At 34.3% G+C, this 22,224-nt stretch overlaps 2 protein-coding genes across 2 annotated transcripts in view; both read right to left on the bottom strand.

Moving 5' to 3' along the window:
- Positions 1-261: 261 nt before the first annotated feature.
- LOC144968519 (kelch-like ECH-associated protein 1) lies at positions 262-19,739 on the bottom strand. The gene is made up of 5 exons (XM_078906976.1): positions 19,657-19,739; positions 9,687-11,049; positions 9,046-9,251; positions 8,195-8,371; positions 262-5,842 (listed from the first exon to the last, which is right to left on the bottom strand). The coding sequence occupies exons 2-5, from the start codon at positions 10,904-10,906 to the stop codon at positions 5,703-5,705; spliced, it is 1,743 nt and encodes a 580-aa protein (XP_078763102.1). The 5' UTR covers positions 10,907-11,049; positions 19,657-19,739; the 3' UTR covers positions 262-5,702.
- Positions 6,474-22,224, bottom strand: part of LOC144968549 (putative small nuclear ribonucleoprotein Sm D2) — a 399,977-nt gene continuing 384,226 nt past the window's right edge. Inside the window, exon 4 of the transcript XR_013644602.1 lies at positions 6,474-6,522. The gene's annotated coding sequence lies outside the window, so the exon portion shown is untranslated. The remainder of the gene's footprint in view (positions 6,523-22,224) is intronic.

Genomic DNA, 22,224 nt, shown 5'->3' on the forward strand with positions numbered 1-22,224 from the left:
TCAAATAAGGGAAAAAAACGGGGATTTAGATTTTACTCGCTATTTCCGAGTTCTCGCTATTTCCGAGTACGTTACTTTCATGTTCTACTGTAATAGCATCTAAGCCCCAGCTTTCATGTGCAATTCGTGTAGGACCTTCCTTCTGGGTTTTCTACGGGGTTAGGACCATCATATTCAAGACAAAGCCCCATTAGAATGTTTGTTTCTTCATTTTTATTTATTTATTAATTTATTTTTTATATTGTTGTTTTTGGTTATTGGTTTTTTTTCTTTTTCTTTTTTTTTTTTTACTTTTCTTTCACATGTTTTATCTACAACAAAATGTGACATTATTGTTTATAAGATGATAATCGTTGATCGCTTTCTATTCTGTGAAAACTGTTTATAAACCTGTGTCTCCAATCCCGTCAATGTAGATCATCTGTCAAGCATTCTTCTTATATTTAGCGGCATTGTTTTTCCACCATGTCAAGTTTTTCAAAGTTTGTCACATTCTGCGTTGCGTGGAATGGGAACAGCACCGTTGATTTCATATGGCTGTTGGTTGTCACTGCATTTAAGGTGTATCAATTAAGAAGAGATGGTGTGATATTAAGCAGAGCAATTATATAGAAAAAATTCCGTTTTTCGGTAATGTGTAGTGTATAAGCGGAGTGTGCAAATCACCGATGTGTGATTAAGCAGAGTGAACTGTAATAATAATAATAATAATAATGATGATAATTTTTTAAAAATAAAAAATAATCATAATAATGTAAGACAAAGGGAAATGATTTCAATATAGAACAGTAGTAGATTCCAAGAGCTTGATGTCAGCTTACTTAATTTGAACCGACCTAAAAGTCTCATCCAGACACATGCACAGCACCTCACCAAGAACTACTCTAAAATGTTTATAAAATATATTCAAAACAAAAACTATTTTAGCATTACAAAACAGAAAGATGGTTTACAAGAAAAATGTTTTTTAATTCTCTCCTGAAACTAAAATAATCTTATTCCAAGACAAAGGCAGAAAGCAATGTGGAAAAGGAAATATAGTGGGATAGAACACACAGTAACAAAGACCTCTGCACCCACCACGGGAGGTCAAAAGACCCCACCCTCCAATACTTTGTCTTATCAAACTTATAACTAGACACAAATAATAGATTGAATCATAAGAGGACTTACTTGGATTCTGTTTCCAAATCAAATCAATAGAAAGTTACACAGAGAGATAATTCATTAAAAGACAATGCAGAAAATATCCACACCAAAAGAATAAAAACATGATTACATCTGATTTTCTCCCTCTATGAGAAGTATGCCACCTGGGGCTTTTAACGTAATGGAGCCGGATTATTCCAGGAAAGGAACTGCGACAGGAGACAACACATATTATAGAGGGATGAGAGACATGACCTCCCAAAGTAAAGTTGAAGAAATTTTGCTTCCCATCAACAATCCATATTTAACATAACTGAATTGCTTTTGAAAGATGAATTATGTCAAATGACCACTTTTGTCAAAGAAAGATTTTATAAACTGAAATTGGAGACATGATTTTCATGAAAAGTTATGCAATTTTAGACATCATCAAAATCATTCTTAATGTTTTGTTTTGTCTTTAGAAGAGTAATGCCACTTGCGACACTTTTTAAAGTTATATCAACATTTGTGAAAAGAATTGTGTTACAGAACACAAATGACAATAAGATTTAGCATTCAGTACCTGCAATAATCTTGTCTATCAATTCAAGGACAATAAGAAAAGGCCATATAGAAAAGAATAAATAGGCGAAATGGAAGACCCTACCTTCAGCACCACAAATCTTTCACATTGTTAATACTTAATGGTGATTTGAGCTGAGATATATGATAATGAGATGATAGCACCGTTTTTCTAACAGCAAAAGTGCTCTGAGTCCATGTCAGATCACAAAAATACAATCACAAACACATCAGATCTGCCAAATCTTACATTTTAAAGAAAATATGGATTTAATGCTAACGCCATACCAAAATGGTTTAAAAAAAAAAAGATTCATAATCACATTAACGCAATACTATTGGTGTTATATCAATTTGAAATAAATTATCTGGGGAAAAAAATCAAGTCCATTCTTATTAAAAGATATGAAATACAGACAAACTATCTTGCAATTCCTTGTGAAAATATAACACCAAGCAAGTTAAACCAACAAAACAAATCAATAGTTACAGATGTAACTAATAGATTTTTGATTTGATTACAAATGACTCAATTAAAATCTGTATGAGCTTTTCCGTGCTTGCAACACTTTTAAGTCATACCTGTGTCAGTAAAAATCATGATGATGGGATGGATAGTCAAAAGATATTAACTTTGATTGCACCAGGGGCTCCCAATAACTCATTTGGTGGAGCATGTGCTTCACAAGTAAAGGAAATGAGTTTGATTATGAGTAAGGTCAAGGTTTTTCTCATACCTCTTTTCCACCCAGCTGTGATTGGGACGCTAGGCCTGTTAAATCCAATGGAAAGTACTTTGTGATAGAAATATGTCCACAGAACTCTTAGGTCTATAAAAAAATGCAACATCATCGGATCGGGAAAGAAACAAGATGTGCACCTTCCAAAAAATTAATAGACAACACCAGTATTAAACTACCCAACTACATTAGACCAAAAAGCAGACTAAGAAGAGGCCACGACAACAAACTATTACTCTTTCTTTCCCTCTGCCATTTGTTTATGGAATGAACTCCCTCAGGAGTTGAAGGAAACTAATTTGAAGGGGTCTTGGAAGCGCAGAAAAAATATCAAATAATGAAAGATCATTATGAATATGTGTGTTTGTGTGTGAGTCATGAAATTCGTAAATGTGATTTGTAGTTGGGATCCTCTCTTTAAGGGGCTACTACAATGACCACAAAAAAGTGCCAAAGAAAAAGGGCAACAAGGGGAATAGTTCAGACAGGAAGTAGAGAGAGAACATTCTACCAATGTGTTATGTCTTAGACTATCTAACAGTCCCAAACAAATACACACACAGGATTCTCAACAAGCCCTAAAGCCTTATAAAGGGCTTTGAGCATGTTTAGTAGATATTGCTCTGTATAAATGCTCAAGTTTTCAAGAGAGACAAACCCAAATCATAATTATATTAATATCTCAATAAACTTATTTAAAATAATAATACAGCTAATACAATTTTGATTTATAGATTCTGATTTTTGGCAGGCCATTTGTTTTTTGTTTTTTTTTTAATTTATCATAACAGACAGCTGATATTTGATCCTGTCATATGCTGCAGGTGATGTAAGATAATGTAATCAACATATATTTTGAAAGTTGTAACTGTGGATCTTATTCTTATTATGTAGGCTATATGACGAAATTTTTTTTTTCTTTTGGTATCACTTGATGAAGTCAGTTGCACTTTGAGGTGTATTATATATACATGTTAATTAATTGCTCACTATAGGGTATATGAATGAGATTTTACTTTCTGTGAGGGTCATGAATAAAAGTTGCATTACAGATGCTAATAAACAAAAATGAATATAACAGCCTAAAAAGAGAACAATATACCAAACGTGGAATGTTTGGGCTCAAAACCCTTCTTCAGCCAACAGTAAAAAACAATAAAGACATGAAATACATTACGAAATTCCAGATGGACGACAGAGATAATTGGTAGGCTTCTCGTAGAAAAATATTCGAAAGTTTGGTATTTTGTTCTTTTTTGAAGCTGTTATATTCATTTTTGTTACTAACAATCAAAGAAACTGAGAATATTATTAATCTTTATGAAATACAAATGCTGAAACCCAGCCATTAATAGATTACCAACAATGGAATAACGTATTACCTTACCTCCCCTACCCCCCCCCCCCCCCCCCCCCCCCCAAAAAAAAAAAAACCATACCATTTGTTTCTCTCATACAAGCCAAGGCTATTGGCAAAACAAAATAATCTCATTCCAGGTCAAAGATAGAAAGCAACACAGCAGGAGAGAAGAAGTAAAGTGGGTACAAGAGACAGTAATAGCTGACTTTCAAGCCCACAGGAAGTGGCAAGGCGCCAATCAGGACTTTAATAAAGCAATAAAATAATATTATGAATAACAAAGTTTGAATATCTCACTTTAAATAAAGACTATATGGTGGACATAAAATTACAAGCTTTTTAAAATATTATTCCTTGATGAAATTTCAAAGTCAATGACGTGATGCTTTGATGATGACAGTAATAATGTTAATGACCAAACTTGAAAGTGTAATTTTATCATTCAACAACCATGTTAGATTAAGAGTCGTCATTATCATCACAAAATCATATGATTAAAATAATAGAATAATTACAGAAACCCAACATTATGACCAGATTTAAAACAAAAGAAACTATATCGTTTTTAACTTACAAAGATTTTTGCAATAATTAATGATAAAACCGGATGACTTTTTTGTTTTTAAAAAATCAACAAATAAAAAATCAAAAACAAAGAAACATATGAAAGTTAAGCATCTAAGCTATAAAACAGCACTTCTGATTTAAAGTCTTTGACCCTTTAACCAATTAACTGCTTTATTTTGGAAAAACACTTCAAATATTGGTCGATTTAAATGACTTTCATCTTGGCAAAAACTCTCAAACCTGGGACTCCATGAGGTATGGCAGTTAACTGGTTAATAGCAGAATTGGTTTCCAAATATGATTGATCTGATTCTAACTGTGAACTTGACTGGTTTGATACTGTTCTCAAGGTTAACACAGTAACTGAAGATTGGGTCACATTACCGTCTCTGATCTCTTGGTAAAAATATAAGATACAATGACAATGTCCGACTGGAGTGAATCAAGGCCTTTATATTAAGGGTTAGACGTAGTCTTTATTTTTACGGACCAAGGCAGCCTTCCTTTTAAATAAAGACTATATGGTGGACATAAAATTACAAGCTTTTTAAAATATTATTCATTGATGAAATTTCAAAGTCAATGATGTGATGCTTTGATGATGACAGTAATAATGTTAATGACCAAACTTGAAAGTGTAATTTTATCATTCAACAACCATGTTAGATTAAGAGTCGTCATTATCATCACAAAATCATATTATTAAAATAATAGAATAATTACAGAAACCCAACATTATGACCAGATTTAAAACAAAAGAAACTATATCGTTTTTAACTTACAAAGATTTTTGCAATAATTAATGATAAAACCGGATGACTTTTTTGTTTTTAAAAAATCAACAAATCAAAAATCAAAAACAAAGAAACATATGAAAGTTAAGCATCTAAGCTATAAAACAGCACTTCTGATTTAAAGTCTTTGACCCTTTAACCAATTAACTGCTTTATTTTGGAAAAACACTTCAAATATTGGTCGATTTAAATGACTTTCATCTTGGCAAAAACTCTCAAACCGGGGACTCCATGAGGTATGGCAGTTAACTGGTTAATAGCAGAATTGGTTTCCAAATATGATTGATCTGATTCTAACTGTGAACTTGACTGGTTTGATACTGTTCTCAAGGTTAACACAGTAACTGAAGATTGGGTCACATTACTGTCTCTGATCTCTTGGTAAAAATATAAGATACAATGACAATGTCCGACTGGAGTGAATCAAGGCCTTTATATTAAGGGTTAGACGTAGTCTTTATTTTTACGGACCAAGGCAGCCTTCCTTTGCATCAAACTTTCTATGAAAACAGACGCATTGGGCTCATGTCATTTGATTGGCGGCTCAGCACCCACTGCCACTCCATGCCCACTTCGACCACAAGACATATTTGTTACATTAGTCCACTTATCTGTTGCTGGGCAATAACTCTCCACAGATGAAATGAAGTCATTCCCATCATATCCACCTGGTGACAAAAGAAATTGAGACTGAATGCCTTCATCTAATTTTGAAAATGACTACAAATATCATAATAATTACAATTCAAATAATTCGTGCAATCATTACTTGAAATGATTAATTACACATTTGAGCAGGTATTTATATTTCAAAGTCTTATATCTAATTTTGATGATCGTTAAATTTGTAAATTTATACCATAGGCTTTTACCAGTAAAAAAAATAATAATAAACTAAAAAAAAAAAACCAATAGTGTTTGATGCATTATACCTATATTTTTAAGGATTAGTTTCAGATTTCTGACACTTTTAGGTCATTTCAACAAAAGGGACTATGATAGGATGGTTTTTTTTTTTTTTTGTTTGTTGCTTTAGGTCTCTTCCAACACAATTGAGGTTATATGAGAGACCGCTGAAACAAAAAAACAAGCAATCTAACAAAAATAGTACAAATGTCAATCAAAATCATAACCTAAAGATATCATAAGCTAAATTATAAATAACCAAGAACAAACAGGCAGAGGATTTACAGGAAAAAAAATATCCCCTGTCAAAAATACAATCACAAACCAAAGAAGCAGGATAGGCTAGTAAAGAGAAGAAGAAACGACATCACTATCGGATCGTACACCCATGCGAACATCATAGGTATATGATTCAAGGGTGATGCTCCCATCCAACCACCCGCTTATATAGGATGGTTTAAAGAGTGAGATAAGCTAACAAGCATCTGAGATAAAGGAAGACAAAAGAAAAAAATTCAACAGAGATGAGGAGTAGATAAAGAGCAATCTATCCTTATGTCTAGTCTGAAACTCCTTAACAATAATACACGGACACAATCATGAGACATCTGCTAAAAGAAGACACCAAACATTAACAAAATGCAGATTGTATAAAACCCAATCAATGTCATAAGTAATTTAGGGATGGATGGATGTTTTACAAGGAAAAACTATCATCCTGACAAAAAGATGAATCACTCTTGTTTTCCAATAAACAAAAGAATCCAGACAAGAGCTCAGGTGAAATAAATGGTCCCAAGAACACAATGCCATGTGATTTAAGGCAATAGAAGAGATACTAAGGCTGTGGGCCAATGAAAAATCAACTTTTATGCTGTTTTTAACATTATTTTGGATAATTATTTAATGCTCGAGTTTCTAATTCTCAATCTCAATCGAAAACAACCAACAATTTTCAAATCTATGACTTGAGAAAAGATGACAAAAGGCACTATTTTTCATGTCTTCAGCCATTTTGACGATGAGGTTTAATAATTTTTTTTTAAAAAAGCTCTTTTACGTCCCCTTCCCCCTTTAGTAAAAGCTCTCCCTAACTGCAATGATTCACTACAAGCATACTTCATCACTTGATTACAATGGTTGGGTTTCTGCATTTGTATTTCATATAGATTAATAATACTATCACTTTCTTCAAATGTTAATGACATAACAGTATTCTGTAAAACAATATAATTTATGCAAAAACCAACCACCATTTGTAATGTGATTCTAGGCTGCTAGAAGCTGTGGACTGTAAAAAGTATGAAACAAAAATGAATATAACAGTTTCAAAAAAGAACAAAATACCAAACTTTCCAAGATTTTTCTACAAGAGAAGACCTACCAATTATCTCTGTCATCTATCTGGAAGTTCGTAATGTGTTTCATGTCTTTATTGTTTTTTGTTGTTGGCTGAAGAAGGGTTTTGAGCCCAAAACGTTCCGCGTTTGGTATTTTGTTCTTTTTTGAAGCTGTTAAATTCACTTTTGTTTATTACTATCTGTAATGCAACTTTTATTCATGACCCTCACAGAAAGTAAAATCTCATTCAAATATAGTGAGCGATTAATTAACATATATATATATAATACACTTCAAGTGCAACTGACTTCATCAAATGATATCAAAAGTTAAAAAAATATCATCACATAGCCTACATAATAAGATCCAAAGTTGCAACTTTCAAAATATATGTTGATTACATTATCTTACACCATCTGCAGCATATGACAGGATCAAATAGCTGTCTGCTATGACAAATTTTAAAAAACAAATGACCTGCCAAAAATCAGAATCTATAAATTAAAATTGTCACAAGATTGTTATTGTGACTGTGGATCTGGAGAAATAGACTGAAAGTCAGAACAGTTTAAATGTAAATTAAATCTCAATTGTTTTCTGATCGAAATCCCAAAGCTGACTTTGCTTCTTACTCAGTAAATCAAAAGTTGATCTCTTTTTGAGGTTGTCAATATATAAATAATTAAAATTTAGATTGGCCAGACACTGGCCTTTCCACCTGACCAAATACAATAATTCAAAATCGACATGAAGAATTAATGACTCAAGCTTACCTAAAGCATAAATGCACCGATTTACAACAGCCACATTCAAGGCACTGCGAGGACTATTCATTTCGGACACAAACTCCCATTCCTTCTTATCAATACTGTAACGTTCGACTGATTTCAATTGACAGGTGCTGTCGTAACCACCAACAGCATAGATATAATTATCACATGCCACAACACCTGTGTTGGAATAAAACAATATTCAATAGAAACCTTAGATTAGATGACTACAAGGGGGGAAAATCAGTAGGTAGTGAACATTTTCTATACAATAATGAATTTATAACCCCCCCCCCCCCCAAAAAAAAAAAGGTAATGATGAATAGTTAATGTAATATTGCTTGTTCAAATATCAAAAGTTAACTAAAATCTGTATGAATAGTGTCTTATAATTTTGATGCAAACATACTACCTCAAAATAAAAAAAAAAGGAAAATAAAAGAAAAACTTTTACAAGTCACGAGTGCTTTTACTAATGTGCATAACGAACACACTGATTTAACCTTTTTGCGCTTTTTCCTACAACTACCTCATACAGTGTAACTTGGGCCTGCAAAAATTCACCAAAAAAAAACAAAAGAAACAATCCAACTATGGATAGTGCTTGTGACAACAGGTAAAAATCACCCATAACTTCCATAGAAGTTTATTAAACAATCTACTTGCTTTGATCAAGGTATCTTATATGAAAGAAAATCCAATTAAATTACATTTTCACAATATGTAAATAGTTTTATTCATACTGCAATTACAGGAACAACAAACGCAACTAAACATAAAGCCCTAAAAAATAATAAAAATAAAATCCCAAAGTCTCACTTTTATTCTCCCAATAAGAAGAGTCACTAACTTACCTGCTCCACTTCTCATAGTGCTCATTGCCTTGATCTCAGTCCATTGGTCAAATTCGGGATCATAACATTCTACAGTGCACAATCTATTTTTGCCATCAAAACCACCAACAGCATACAGCAATCTATTTAACACTGCACAACCAACACCAATTCTTCCTTTATGCATTGGTGCAATGTTGGACCATTTATCGTTTTCGATGTCATACCTGGAGACAAATACACAGAGGGGCTATGATAAAAGTTTCTGGATCTTGGATGAAAGACTGACAGATCTTCAACATTATCCTTAACTATTTTTATCCATGTATGAAAATAAAAGGCCAATATATAAACATGTCTCATTATACAACAAAACTCATCATTTATTCCAATTAAAAGGTTAAACAGATTCATAAAAATGTTGCATATGTTGCAATCTAATCAATCAAAAATAAAATCAATGTCACCATAAGTGATCCATTATCTATTTTTTTTTTAAATTTTCAAAATAGAAATATTTAGACAATTTAAAATAATAGATATTTTTCTACTATATATATATATATGCCTGATGTATAAAAAGCAAATTGGCAATTTTAAATATTGAAAAAAATTATTACGACATCATCATGATGATTACAATCCCTATCATTGGGTTATACCTTTCAGCAGAATCATGATGCATAGTACCATGTGATCCTCCAACAGCGTAAATCAGGCCATCTATTACTCCAACACCCACTCTGTTCCGAGGAAAATTCATTGGTTGCTTGGGTGTCCAAATATTTCTCATTGGATCATACACATCCAATCCATTTGAATCTGTATTTCCATCAGGAGAATTGTTTCTACCACCAACTATGTAAAGTGACATTTTCACAATACAAGCGCCGAGTCCACTTCGAGGTCTGGGTAAAGCAGGTAGACGAGTCCAACAGTCTTTATTTGGATTATAACACTCAAAATTACTCAAAGATTGTCTTAAATAACCACCAGCACAAAATATCACAAAAGGTGAGCATGGCCGCCTTGGAAGTTCAGAGCACTTCTGGTGTAGTTTTAACCCTTCCAACTTTTCAGAAATAGTTTTTAAACAAGCTGGCATTTTTTGAAGGATATGGCAGTTCTTTATCTGCTGCTCTAAAAACTTTGGAGCAAGACAATTGAGACGGACTGAACCTAACAAGTTTTCAAGAATACTTAACCTCTTGTCCAAGTCATGTTCAACCCATCGAATAACAGCCTTGAATACTTCAGATTCACATTTAATGTTTAATTCATCATGTTTTACCAATGTATATAATTGGCATTGATGTAAGCCTAAAAACTCATCACTGTCTATGACCTCACAAAAATTTTTTCGAATATAATTCCTCGCTTTTTTTTCCAACTCTGTACATCCATGCTCATATGCAAATTCTGCAATACCTATGCAATTGCTAGGATCAAGTTGATGTTCAAGAAATACTGTGCAGGCTTCAACAACGTGATTCATTTGAAACATTGTGGCAGCAGGAAGAAGAAAACAAACATTAGATTCATTAATATCTATTTCAGCAGTGTAGGCAAACTTTACCAATATTATCAAAGTACACGATGAGATTCCATGGAGAGGAATAGTTGACATTTCTTCCTCTCTCATTCCACTTGTAAACATGGCTCGGAAATAAGGACTTGATGCTGCCAATACAAGTTTGTGAGCCCTTATCTGTTTATCACCAACAACTAGGGTGACATCACATAGTTTATTTGAATTGAAAAGAATACTCATTACTTCAAGGGCCTCTTTAGGATGCTTCAAAATGTTGAAGTGCATGCTGCCATCAGAGGGCTTCTCGGTTATCTGAGGTCTGGGCTGGTAGCCGGATAAGCTACAAGCCATTGTGGTGATGAATACTGGGAATTATTGAAAGAAATTCAAAGCAACACAAACTCCTTCCTCAAAGTAGGTTATGGTAGGTGTGAAATTTGTAGATCACTGCACCCAAATCCTTTTTGGGTTGTAAATCCATGGGTATTTTAAATCTGAAAATGAGAGAAAAGCATATGAGTTTTAGCCCTATTCATCATATCACCTCATGACTATATATATCTTGTATATCATAAACGCTGCAAAATATGAAATGCCAAAAAAAGGATGTCAAAGAGGCAAATAAATTCATAAAATAACAACATCTTCCAAAGCTTTTAAGATCATCATATACATAAATTGCTTCAACTCTACAAAACTACTAAGCACGTTAGAAAAATTATTAAAAAAAAAAAATTGTTAAAATTATTTTGAAGTAAATTTCCCTTGAGGACCATTCAAGGAAGTAAACAGAGAGTGACACTTTTGCAACACATCTTCTACTACTAACCGTCGTCACGATGTCAAAGTGAATAATATTGCATTTATTAGTCTGGTAAGCGATATTTAAGGTATGCTCCAGTCAGTGCGTTATTAACTTCTCTAAATGGATGGCTTACCAACTTCACCAGTTTTTCCTTGTGGAGTAGTCTAAAATAATTATCTAAGAGACTATCAAGATATTTTTAATTCCATGTTACAGTCTATGACGAATATAACGACATCTCCAGGACCACCGTAAAATGTATATCAATATATCAGTCCTTCCAAGAAATAAAAGGGGAACAAATGGAAATTGTGAGAACAAGGGTAGTGCATTTGGCTGATTAGGTGGCCCTTTAAAAGACGCTTCACTTAATATGACTCAGTTATTGTGGTCAGTTTCTGAAGACCAGGAATCATTTCAAAAACCCTATCCTCAGCACTGGAAATATTGCCAATAAGGAAATGTCCTCAGGAAATTGTGCAAAGCAGTGTAAAGTTTTGATAGATACTATAACTGCATGGCTAGGAACTGGTTCCTATGGTGCATTATCTTCCTCATCTGAATCCTAATCATGTGTACTTGTCATTTTAGCAACAATGAAAAAAGACATCAATTGGAGACTTCACCATTGACCTCAAGATTCTGAAGTACATTCCTTAGGTGGTACAAAATGAGACAAAAAAAATAGCTTAAAAGGTGCTGAGAGTTGTACAAGTATTCACTAGCCAGTCGTTCACTGTGGTTTCTCATTCGGTGTAGTGTGAGCGATTGCCACAGCTAGTGAACACTTGTGCTAAGCTATCTTTTTAGCTCACTTTGAGCCACCTTAGGCGTTAGCCTCTGATCAATGATGATGTAGTCCTCAGGCACTGTGTAAAGAGGAACTATGGTACAATACCATTTAAAAAGGTTTCCAAACTCTTGACATTGTGGCTCACATTGCACAGGATGCAGGGTTGTTTCTTCAGTCTTGTAGAAAGCATTGTGAAGAGAGGAGTTTGGGTCTGTTGGTCCCAGTCACAGGATGACACTGGACAACAATCTTGCATTTCTATTGGCTGTTGCTTTGACTCACAGCGGGATATATCTGCATTTTTATTGGCTGTTATATTTTACTTTGCAGAAATATCAATATCATTAGTCAAATATAAATTGTGTTCTTGATTGTATTTGAACCCATTAATGCCGATATGGATAGATCACTATGTCGATATAACCATCTTCTGGTACAATTTATGTCAATATACAAGATCCTTATTTACTAATATTATAAAGTAAAAAATTCGGGACCTTGATGTCAAATCGATATATAAGCATGATATCAATAAACTATATACACTCTGCCCTGTACGTAAAACCTACTTTTTGAATCAAGGGTTGTAAATAATGATAAAACCCGGAGTTTTAAAATTATTATCTTTACTCTAAGCAAGAACTCAATTTTTGTAAATTCTTCTTCCCGAAGAAGTTCATAGCTTTAATGCATACGTCAGATTATCAAAATAAAAGGCCATGCAATGTCATCAAAATTGTTATGGTATGTCAGGATAGCTTTTAATTTCAAACTGAGCTATTATTTGTAGACAAGAAATGGTGAATGAGAGTTGAATCAACGAGTCAAAAAGATAGTGATTCTTTCTAATGAACAAAAGTTTTGAAGAACATAAAAAAGACGAAATAATAAAGTACAAGTAGGTTTTTGCAAAAAGATTTCTTTTGAAAGTGAAGGCAAAAATATCGAGAATTTCGGGGGACGTCTTTGGGAGGCCTTCCGAAAGCTAAAAACAAAATGGCGGCAGATAAGAAACCAATGGTCATGGTCATATTAGGATATTTTAAACTTTCACTAATCTATCATGGTTTGTTCTAGAGCTTTTGAAATGCTATTATATATTGACAAATTGAATAAATAAACAACTGACAAAAGATCCATGGTGAAAATACAAATTGAAAGAGATGCTAGACAGAGGAGCCTTCCAGAGGCCTCCCAATTAATTATTTGACTTGCTCTGGATTTAGGTTAATCATTAAGAAAAAATACTGTGAAGCTATCTATATATAGATCAATAAATTTCAATCTATATTTCATTTTAAAACAATCTGATTCTGACATTCTGACCACATTAAATTTTAAAAAAACTTTTTTAGTTTTATGCACCTCTGTTCAGATGCACATTTCAAGCGATTCATCAGCGATGCTGTGTTTCTGTATTTGGACATGGCAAAAGTTATATTGTGACATCTGTTCGTCTTTGTTAATTTTTTTTTTTTTATCTTAAAAATCAAAATAGAAGTTGCATTGAAAGCCATATTAAATGTTATGAACAGTCAGGTGGCTCTGTAGCGCAGTGGACAAGCTGTCAGACTCTAACCTTGAAGGTACTGGGTTTGATTCCCATTGTGAACAATTTTTTAATAATTTTATCTTATGAGAAAGAAATCATTTTTATTGTTATAGATACTGGACATATTTTTGATACTTTAAATTAATCTATCATTATTAATATCATTATTTTGAATTATATTTTAAAAAAACAACATCGGTACCATTCAATGTATTAGCGACGTACACTTATATGTACACATCGATTGTTATCATTTTATAATATTATATCATTATCATCAGTGTATTCGTTTACTGCATCTTTGTCTTTTTATTGTTTTTTTAGTTTTAATCTTTGCTTTTTTTTTTTTTTGTTTAGTTTGTCGTTGTTATTGTTGTTGTTGTTGCTTTTCAAAAACTTTTTATCATGTTTTAAAAAACTTCGATTTTAATTTTCTAAAATCATTTATTTATTTATATTTTCGTCATTGTGAGTATTTGTATGGCATGTTTCTTTTTACCTTTGATTTTTAAATCATTATTATTATTTAATTATTATCACTGTATAACCGTACATCGGTAATCACTAAGCAGCGTGCTAAACTACAATCTAAAACTATCTAAAACTCATGGACATAGATGAGCCTATTCACATAAAATAAGAAGAGAAGCCTCTTTTTTCTGTGGGTCTATTTCTACACCGTGCGTTTACACCCCCAATGGCGGTACATAAAAACGGTGTGTTAATAATTTTATTAATATTTATTGTCATATTTTAATTCGTATTTCCTGTACCATCATTGTTTTTGTTTATTCACCATTAACTACTTTATTCAATCTCATTCGTCCGTAGTGTTTTGTTGATAAAGGGGAAACCCGAAATGTTGACAGTATCTGTCTTCGTCTAATAAGTTGAAGCCTACAATTCAACACTTATCCTTATTTTTTCCCTCGAGCTCCAAGCAGCAACATTTTCATTATTTAACCAGCACTGCCAACAGAGGTACATAAAAACAGAGCATTTCTGTACACCTCCGTTGGAGGTACTTTGGTAAACGTCCATTTGGCACTCCAACAGTGAGCTGATAAATGTCCTAGTGGCTGTGACCCGATATTTTTGGACATTTGAGTGATGGGTCTCAGAAAAAGTTCCATAGAATTTTTGTTTATGGATGGATTTGAATGATTTATGTCCTATTTTCTTCAGGAGGAATTTTACTCTATCGTTTGGTGTTGCTTATTTTTAAGTCAATGCCAATTTAGTATATCTTTTGATTGTGGATTAAAAAAGGGTATAATTCAGCTTTGGATAATTAAAAACAAAGTGACTCTTTCTCAGAATGCTCGGGAAAATAAACTTGATCTCTATTTCTCCGAACGGTTTCAAGATATATTTTTCTTTTTCTTTTTTTATTTACGAGAGTGTGTGTGAATGGTGAATGTGTATGCATTTTTGGGGGTTTTCTTTTCCAGTGCTTGGTAGCTCTGTCTTTTATTCCCAACTTTCTGTTAAGACTTCTATATTGAGTTTGTCCTATCCAGTATTTCAAATTCTGTTCCCATCTTGGGACTTTGACTTTGTTATTTAGGTTTACTTCTGTTCTCTCTTTGATAGTGCAGCGCCGAGTGAAAAAGTGAATGCTCCATGATGTTTTCACGACAGCACAACTTTTTGATAAAATCCGTCTTTGCCAACAATATGCATAAAAAACGCTAGCATGATGATTCGTGAGAATTCCCTGTCAACTCTGAGAATTTACTTTTGCATCCGTAACCCATCAGCTACTGGAGGCTAGCCAACCATTCGGAGAAATAGAGTTCAAGTTTATTTTCCTGAGCGTTTGGAGAATTGGGCCAATTTTAAAAAGGCTGTCATTATTCCCAGACGCCTGTCTACATCTTAACTTTTTACTAAAATTAAATTCATGGCAAAGCTATATACCGCATCCATGAAACTCCTAACTCAAATCTTAGCGGCCATTTTTGAAATCCAAATGGTGGTTACTACTGGAAATGCAACAGTTTCAGGTCACAAGTTCAGTCAGTCAGTAATAAATAAATAACAAAGGCATTTTTCAGTCTTTAAACATAACTTTTCTTCTGCTTATTCGACTTTCACAACTTTGGCATCATAAGAATGTGTTGAAATGATATATCTATCTTCTAGATTTCATTGTTGAGCCTGAGCTCAATCCAATTTGATTTTTTTTTAAATTTTTACCAAAGCCAAAGTAAATTTAAAGTTCAAGCAGAAAATAAATCAACACTGTCAACACATTTTCATTTTTAGCTTTTACGATACTTTCAATTTCCTTCAATTCTGGCAGTGGTCTCCCGGCAAACGGACCGCATCGTTCCCAAAAGTAGCTTAACCGTACCTGGGCTATAACTTACAATGATACGGAATCGGTTGTCTCGGAAATGTAAACAAATCACCTCCTCTGCTGAGGTAGGTAGTCGCATCGCCCGTGGCTGAGCCGCTGATCGAGCCCCGATATCGATGTTACGGCTCTGGAGTGAAAATTGTGTTAACCGGTGAACATAGTTTTACTTCCATTGCCGTGGAATCGCTTCCTGTGCACTAATTTCGTCACTTCCGGTCTCATTTTAAAGAGGAGAAGCCAGCGCATCAGGCGGCGTTTTCAGATTTTTAATCCGTTCATTCTTTGTTCAGATGCCAGCTGTTTGAAAATTTGGTAAGTTTTAACTTCATTTTAAATACATTTTTCATTATATTACCTATTTTTAATTAATGTTATATTATTCGCCAACCATTTTTCTCTATTTGTGTGAATTTTGGTGGTGATTGATGCTGGCGAAAGCGTCTTTTAGTGACTTTAAATACGATGCGTGTTCATGAAGTTGGCGACGGCCAACCAGGATTGCCTCTCGATGTATCCCCGAGTCTCCTGTGTACAGTGCAGTCTGTAAACTATCGACTGCGTTTGCTTTTGTGACTTGTATAAATAATTTCAAGCTAAATAATTGCTGTAAAAAGACTGAAAATAGTCCCATCCATAATTTTAGTTTTATTTTATGAATGAATGTTGAAACTGAAATGACTTTTTAACTGGGATGATACCGGACAACTAAAAATTATGTTCCACTGATATTATTTTTTATCTTTTATTTTTGTTTGTTCTGCAGGTTAAGTTTGTTGGTTTAATTTAATGTGGTTAATTTCAATACAAATAATACAGAATAACATGATAGAGCCAATTCAAGTATATTTCATTCATTACTTTACTCTTTACCACAACAAAAATTATTATATAACTTTTAATTTTGTTGATTTAATCATAATCGAAGTACTTTTTTTGTTTTCAGAGTCAGACGTTCATTATGACACCACATTTTCATGTTTCATTTCCTGCCTTGTATTTTTAAATATGAAATTGAAATAACAATATGAATTTGATTGTCTGCCACCTCCAACTCCCGTCGTCTGCCGCCTCGAACTCCAGTCGTCTGTCTTGTATTTTTAAATATGAGATTGAAATAACAACATGAATTTGATTGTCTGCCACCTCCAACTCCAGTCGTCTGCCTCCTCCAGCTCCAATAATCTGCCTTGTATTTTTATATATGAAATTGAAATAACAACATGAATTTGATTGTCTGCCACCTCCAACTCCAGTCGTCTGCCGCCTCTAACTCCAGTCGTCTGTCTTGTATTTTTAAATATGAGATTGAAATAACAACATGAATTTGATTGTCTGCCTCCTCCAGCTCCAATAATCTGCCTTGTATTTTTAAATATGAAATTGACATAACAACATGAATTTGATTGTCTGCCACCTCCAACTCCAGTCGTCTGCCGCCTCGAACTCCAGTCGTCTGTCTTGTATTTTTAAATATGAGATTGAAATAACAACATGAATTTGATTGTCTGCCACCTCCAACTCCAGTCGTCTGCCGTCTCGAACTCCAGTCGTCTGTCTTGTATTTTTAAATATGAGATTGAAATAACAACATGAATTTGATTGTCTGCCACCTCCAGCTCCTATAATCTGCCTTGTATTTTTGAATATATGAAATTGTAATAACAACATGAATTTGATTGTCTGCCACCTCCAACTCCCGTCGTCTGCCGCCTCCAGCTCCAATAATCTGCCTTGTATTTCTAAATATGAGATTGAAATAACAACATGAATTTGATTGTCTGCCACCTCCAACTCCCGTCATCTGCCTCCTCCAGCTCCAATAATCCGCCTTGTATTTTTAAATATGAAATTGAAATAACAACATGAATTTGATTGTCTGTCACCTCCAACTCCAGTTGTCTGCCGCCTCTAACTCCAGTCGTCTGTCTTGTATTTTTAAATATGAGACTGAAATAACGACATGAATTTGATTGTCTGCCACCTCCAACTCCCGTCGACTGCCTCCTCCAGCTCCAATAATCTGCCTTGTATTTTAAATATGAAATTGAAATAACAACGTGAATTTGATCATCTGCCGCCTCCAGCTCCAATAATCTATCTTGTATTTTTAAATATGAAATTGAAGTAACAACATGAATTCGATCGTCAGTCTCCCCCAACTACTTCTGTATCATTGCTTGGACTTCGATGTATTTATTCAGTATCATTACCTGGATATTGCCTGTGTCTACATTCCATGCAGCCAACAACCCAGAGTGCCTAGATTTTGTTGTCTTCTGTCTTTTGCCACATATCAGCCATCTTATGGATTTAAGCGAGTCAGCACGTGAGTACCCTTTAATCTGTTCTCTTAGTGATGTTGAATGCAAAGCAATTATCAAATTTTCTAAAGTTCATTTCAATTTTAATGTAGTTTAATAGTTAGTCATATGATACATCTCTTCGAGATGTTCAGTTTGATATATGACATGCCTATGTTGCAGAAAGTTTGCAAAGTGTCGGTATTTATCGGCTTATTGTTTGTTATTATGTAATATGTTACGTAATATTCAATTTTGCATTTTCAGGTTAAGTTTTCTCTACCACTCTTATGTAGTTCTTGTTTTTAATTTTGCATTTTTATCACTGACCATGTTTGCATATATAAAGCGGCAAGCTTGTTTCTCCCGAGTACTGTTGGTGCCCAAATGTCTTGTCCAAGGATGCAAAAACATTGGGCAGTACATTTGCAAGTTGCATTTACTGACACTTGTTCAACTTTATTTCTAGCCCTGTTCATTGTTTTTTTGTTGTTTTTTTTCTTCTCTCCGAATACCAGTCATCTTTCGTCTGTTGCTCATTTGCCAATGCCAAATATTAAGTGCCTTCCCCAAGGACACAACTTTAGTGTCTAAATTCATACGTTTACGCTCCTTTCCTCTTGTTTTAACAATTTTTGTGTTCAAAATTAATCATAGCCATAGTATTGTAAGCATGCTCTGGAAGAAGACCACCCTCAAATCTGTTTTTAAAGTTATTATCCGTTCCTCGCGTCTTTTTTTTTCATTTTCTAGGGTTATGTAATTGCATGACGTTGCATAATATTGCATAATAATCATTTAATTTTTTAAAAATTTGCTTCGTCTTTCCTTTGCGATCATTTTGATATATGGTTTTATATGTATTCCACCCCAAATAACCGTGATTTTCCATTTCCCCCCGCTTTTCGGTTGCTCTCTGGTCACAGTTTTAGTTTCTTTTTTCCTCTTAAATTATATTAAGTATTTTGGTCCACTTTTGCGGACTAATAATCCCGTAACTTTGGTTCTAATTGTCACATTGTCATAATTTTGGTACCATTGAAAAGTGTATTTCTTGCAGAATAGCATGAGACTATTTTGAAAACAATTGCTGCAATCTCAAATTTTCATGCAACTACCTACACTGAGGGCTGTAATTCAAAGTCAAAGTGGAAGTTGCGATTGCGATCCGTAGGCTACAATTGCCTGCCCCCACTGTCGGTTTCATAAACATTTGTAGTCAACATTCAACTTGGCCGTAATAAATACATAAAATGTACACACATGTTAAATAAATAAACAAATTTTACCTGTTATCTTTTTGGATATTTATGCTTCGTCATCTTTGTCTATGATGACCATGACCGAATTTTGTTTTTCTCATTTCTCTCTCATTCAAGGAGTTTTGTACCCGTTGCGCATTGAAGAGTTCGTCAAATTTCCTTCGGAAAGTATTCAATGGAGCCGACATGGACTTATATCCTTATGGACTCATTGATGTAATGAAAATCACAAGTAAAAAAAAAAAAAAAACAAAAAAAAAAAAAACCGCAAAATAGTGTGCAAAACAACAATGATAAACTAGGACCATAAGTGTGTTCGGATGTCAGACCTGCACGTCACATGGTATAATCAGAGACGGTAAAAGTAAAAGAATGTCTTATGTTCTTGTGTAAAATAACTAGAGTTAGAGACGATCTTTTTTGGGATCGTGGATAGCTGATACGGTAGAGCCACGCTCTCCCCGGCCAGGCGGAGTTGTCGTACCAGTAAGGTCGCGGGTTCAAACCCCCCATGTTCAAACCCCCATCACCACCGCGAAATTTTTATTCTCTTTTGTCTTCTGGCACTTTTCTACTCACTTCATCTCTTGTTGTTATCAACATAAGTCGTGGCTGCTCCAATTAAAAATTCACCCCAAATACCTGAGCATACTCAATGTCTCAAATGTTTCGATATTATATGTTTGTGTTGAGAATATTGGCTATTAAGCTTAATTGCTGGCCAACTTCTTCGCGGAAGTTGTGTGTGTTGGACCCGCGATCTCAAGTAGTAAGGTCGCGAAATGTGTATTCTCTATTGTCTTCTGGCACTTTTCTACTCACTTCATCTCTTGTTGTTAAAAGAATGTTTGTGGTTTAGCCAAATAGAAAGAACGAAGTTGACGTCACTCAGATCTCTATTGTTTTGTTTGGGGTTTTTTTTATTTGTTTTGCTTTTTTTTTTTTTTTTTTTTTTGTGTTTGTTGTTGTTGTTGTTGTTGTTGTTGCCATCCACGTTTGTGAATAATTCACGCTAAACTATTAACCAGACAATAACCTTCAAGGTTACACATATTTTATTGTGTTGGTCTATTACATTTCCGGATGGCAATGTTGTGAGTTTCTTAGCCAAGCGCACAGCAGTGCCAGTAAAAAAGGAAGAAATGGGATAGTCCAAATATTCTAGATTTACAATTTAAAGCACCCAAAAAACAGTAGGACAAAGAGGAATGGTCACATTGGAAACAGATTTAGATTTCAAATGCACAATATCAGTGTACCTACTTATTTAATTAAAAGTCTAATCCAGACAAAACTACATCATCCCACTATGAGGAATACACTAAAATGTTTACAGGATATGTTCGAAAGACAAAATACAATAATCAGTGCATAACAAGGAGATGGTTTACAAGGGGGAAAAATATTACCTCCCAAACAAACACCACCTGACTAACACTATGCAGTTGACAAGGTCCACCCCCCCCCCCAACACACACACACACACACACACGCAGCCAAAGACACCAGCAAATCAAATCATTCCATTCCAAGACAAAGACAGAGAGGAACTCAGAAAACTGATACAGGGAGATAGAAAACATAGCAAGTGCCCTCCTGCCCACAATAGGAGGTCAAAAGACCCTACCCAGAACGCTTATAGTCTGATTGATATGATTTACATGAGAGTGTTTGCCAAGGTGATAGTCATTTAAATAGATCGATATTTGAAGGACCCTGGCCAAAATTTTAAATACGTTTAAAACTTGTTTCCAGAGTACAGCAGTTACATTGTTCATTTTAGAAATCAAAGCGAAAGACGAAAAATAAACAACAAACAAATAAATCCGTCCTCAACTTATGCAATGACCCGGATTTTAGGGCTTACATATATATTTACGGATCATTTTTACCCTGACTGTACTATAATGCAAAATTGGATAGTTGTGAAATCAAGGAGAAAAATACAAATGAGCAAAAAATATCAGTCTGTAGTTGTTGGGGTGGGAAATGACAGAATCATGCGTCCATAAACTATGTGCTCAATAATTCTGATGATGATGATGATGATGATGATGACGACGACGACGACGACGCGATGTTGATGATGATGATGATGATGATGATGATGATGATGATGATGATGATGATGATGATGATTGTGTGTAGTTGGTTGTGTGTTATCACAACCTCCACATCCACCAACACCATCACCACCACCACCTCCTCCACCATCATTATCATCATCTTTGTCACTGTAGTTTTTGAAGTCATCTCTGTCCTTCTTTTTATAAAGTATAAAAAAACACACCTTTGACGATATCTGCAAGAACCGCATCAGTGTCCCACAGGAACCGCATCAGTGTCCCACAGGAACCGCATCAGTGTCCCAGATGAGCTTGACTATGCGGAACAGTTCTGCTCACGCGGTTGGGGAGTACTTGAAGGCCTCTATTGGTAAGCCGTCATGACCTGGTGCTTTCCCGTCGCCCAGCCCGTTGATGCAGGTTTGAAGTTCTTGATCTGATAGTTGGTCTTCAGGGCACACTGCAGTTTCTCGTTGTGATGATATGTCAATATTTGGCTGTGCAAATTTGTTGCTAAGGAAGGTATTCC

Source organism: Berghia stephanieae, chromosome 1, assembly GCF_034508935.2.
Source record: "Berghia stephanieae isolate SIO BIC M18660-M18661 chromosome 1, UCSD_Bste_1.3, whole genome shotgun sequence".
NCBI classification, from domain to species: domain Eukaryota; kingdom Metazoa; phylum Mollusca; class Gastropoda; order Nudibranchia; family Aeolidiidae; genus Berghia; species Berghia stephanieae.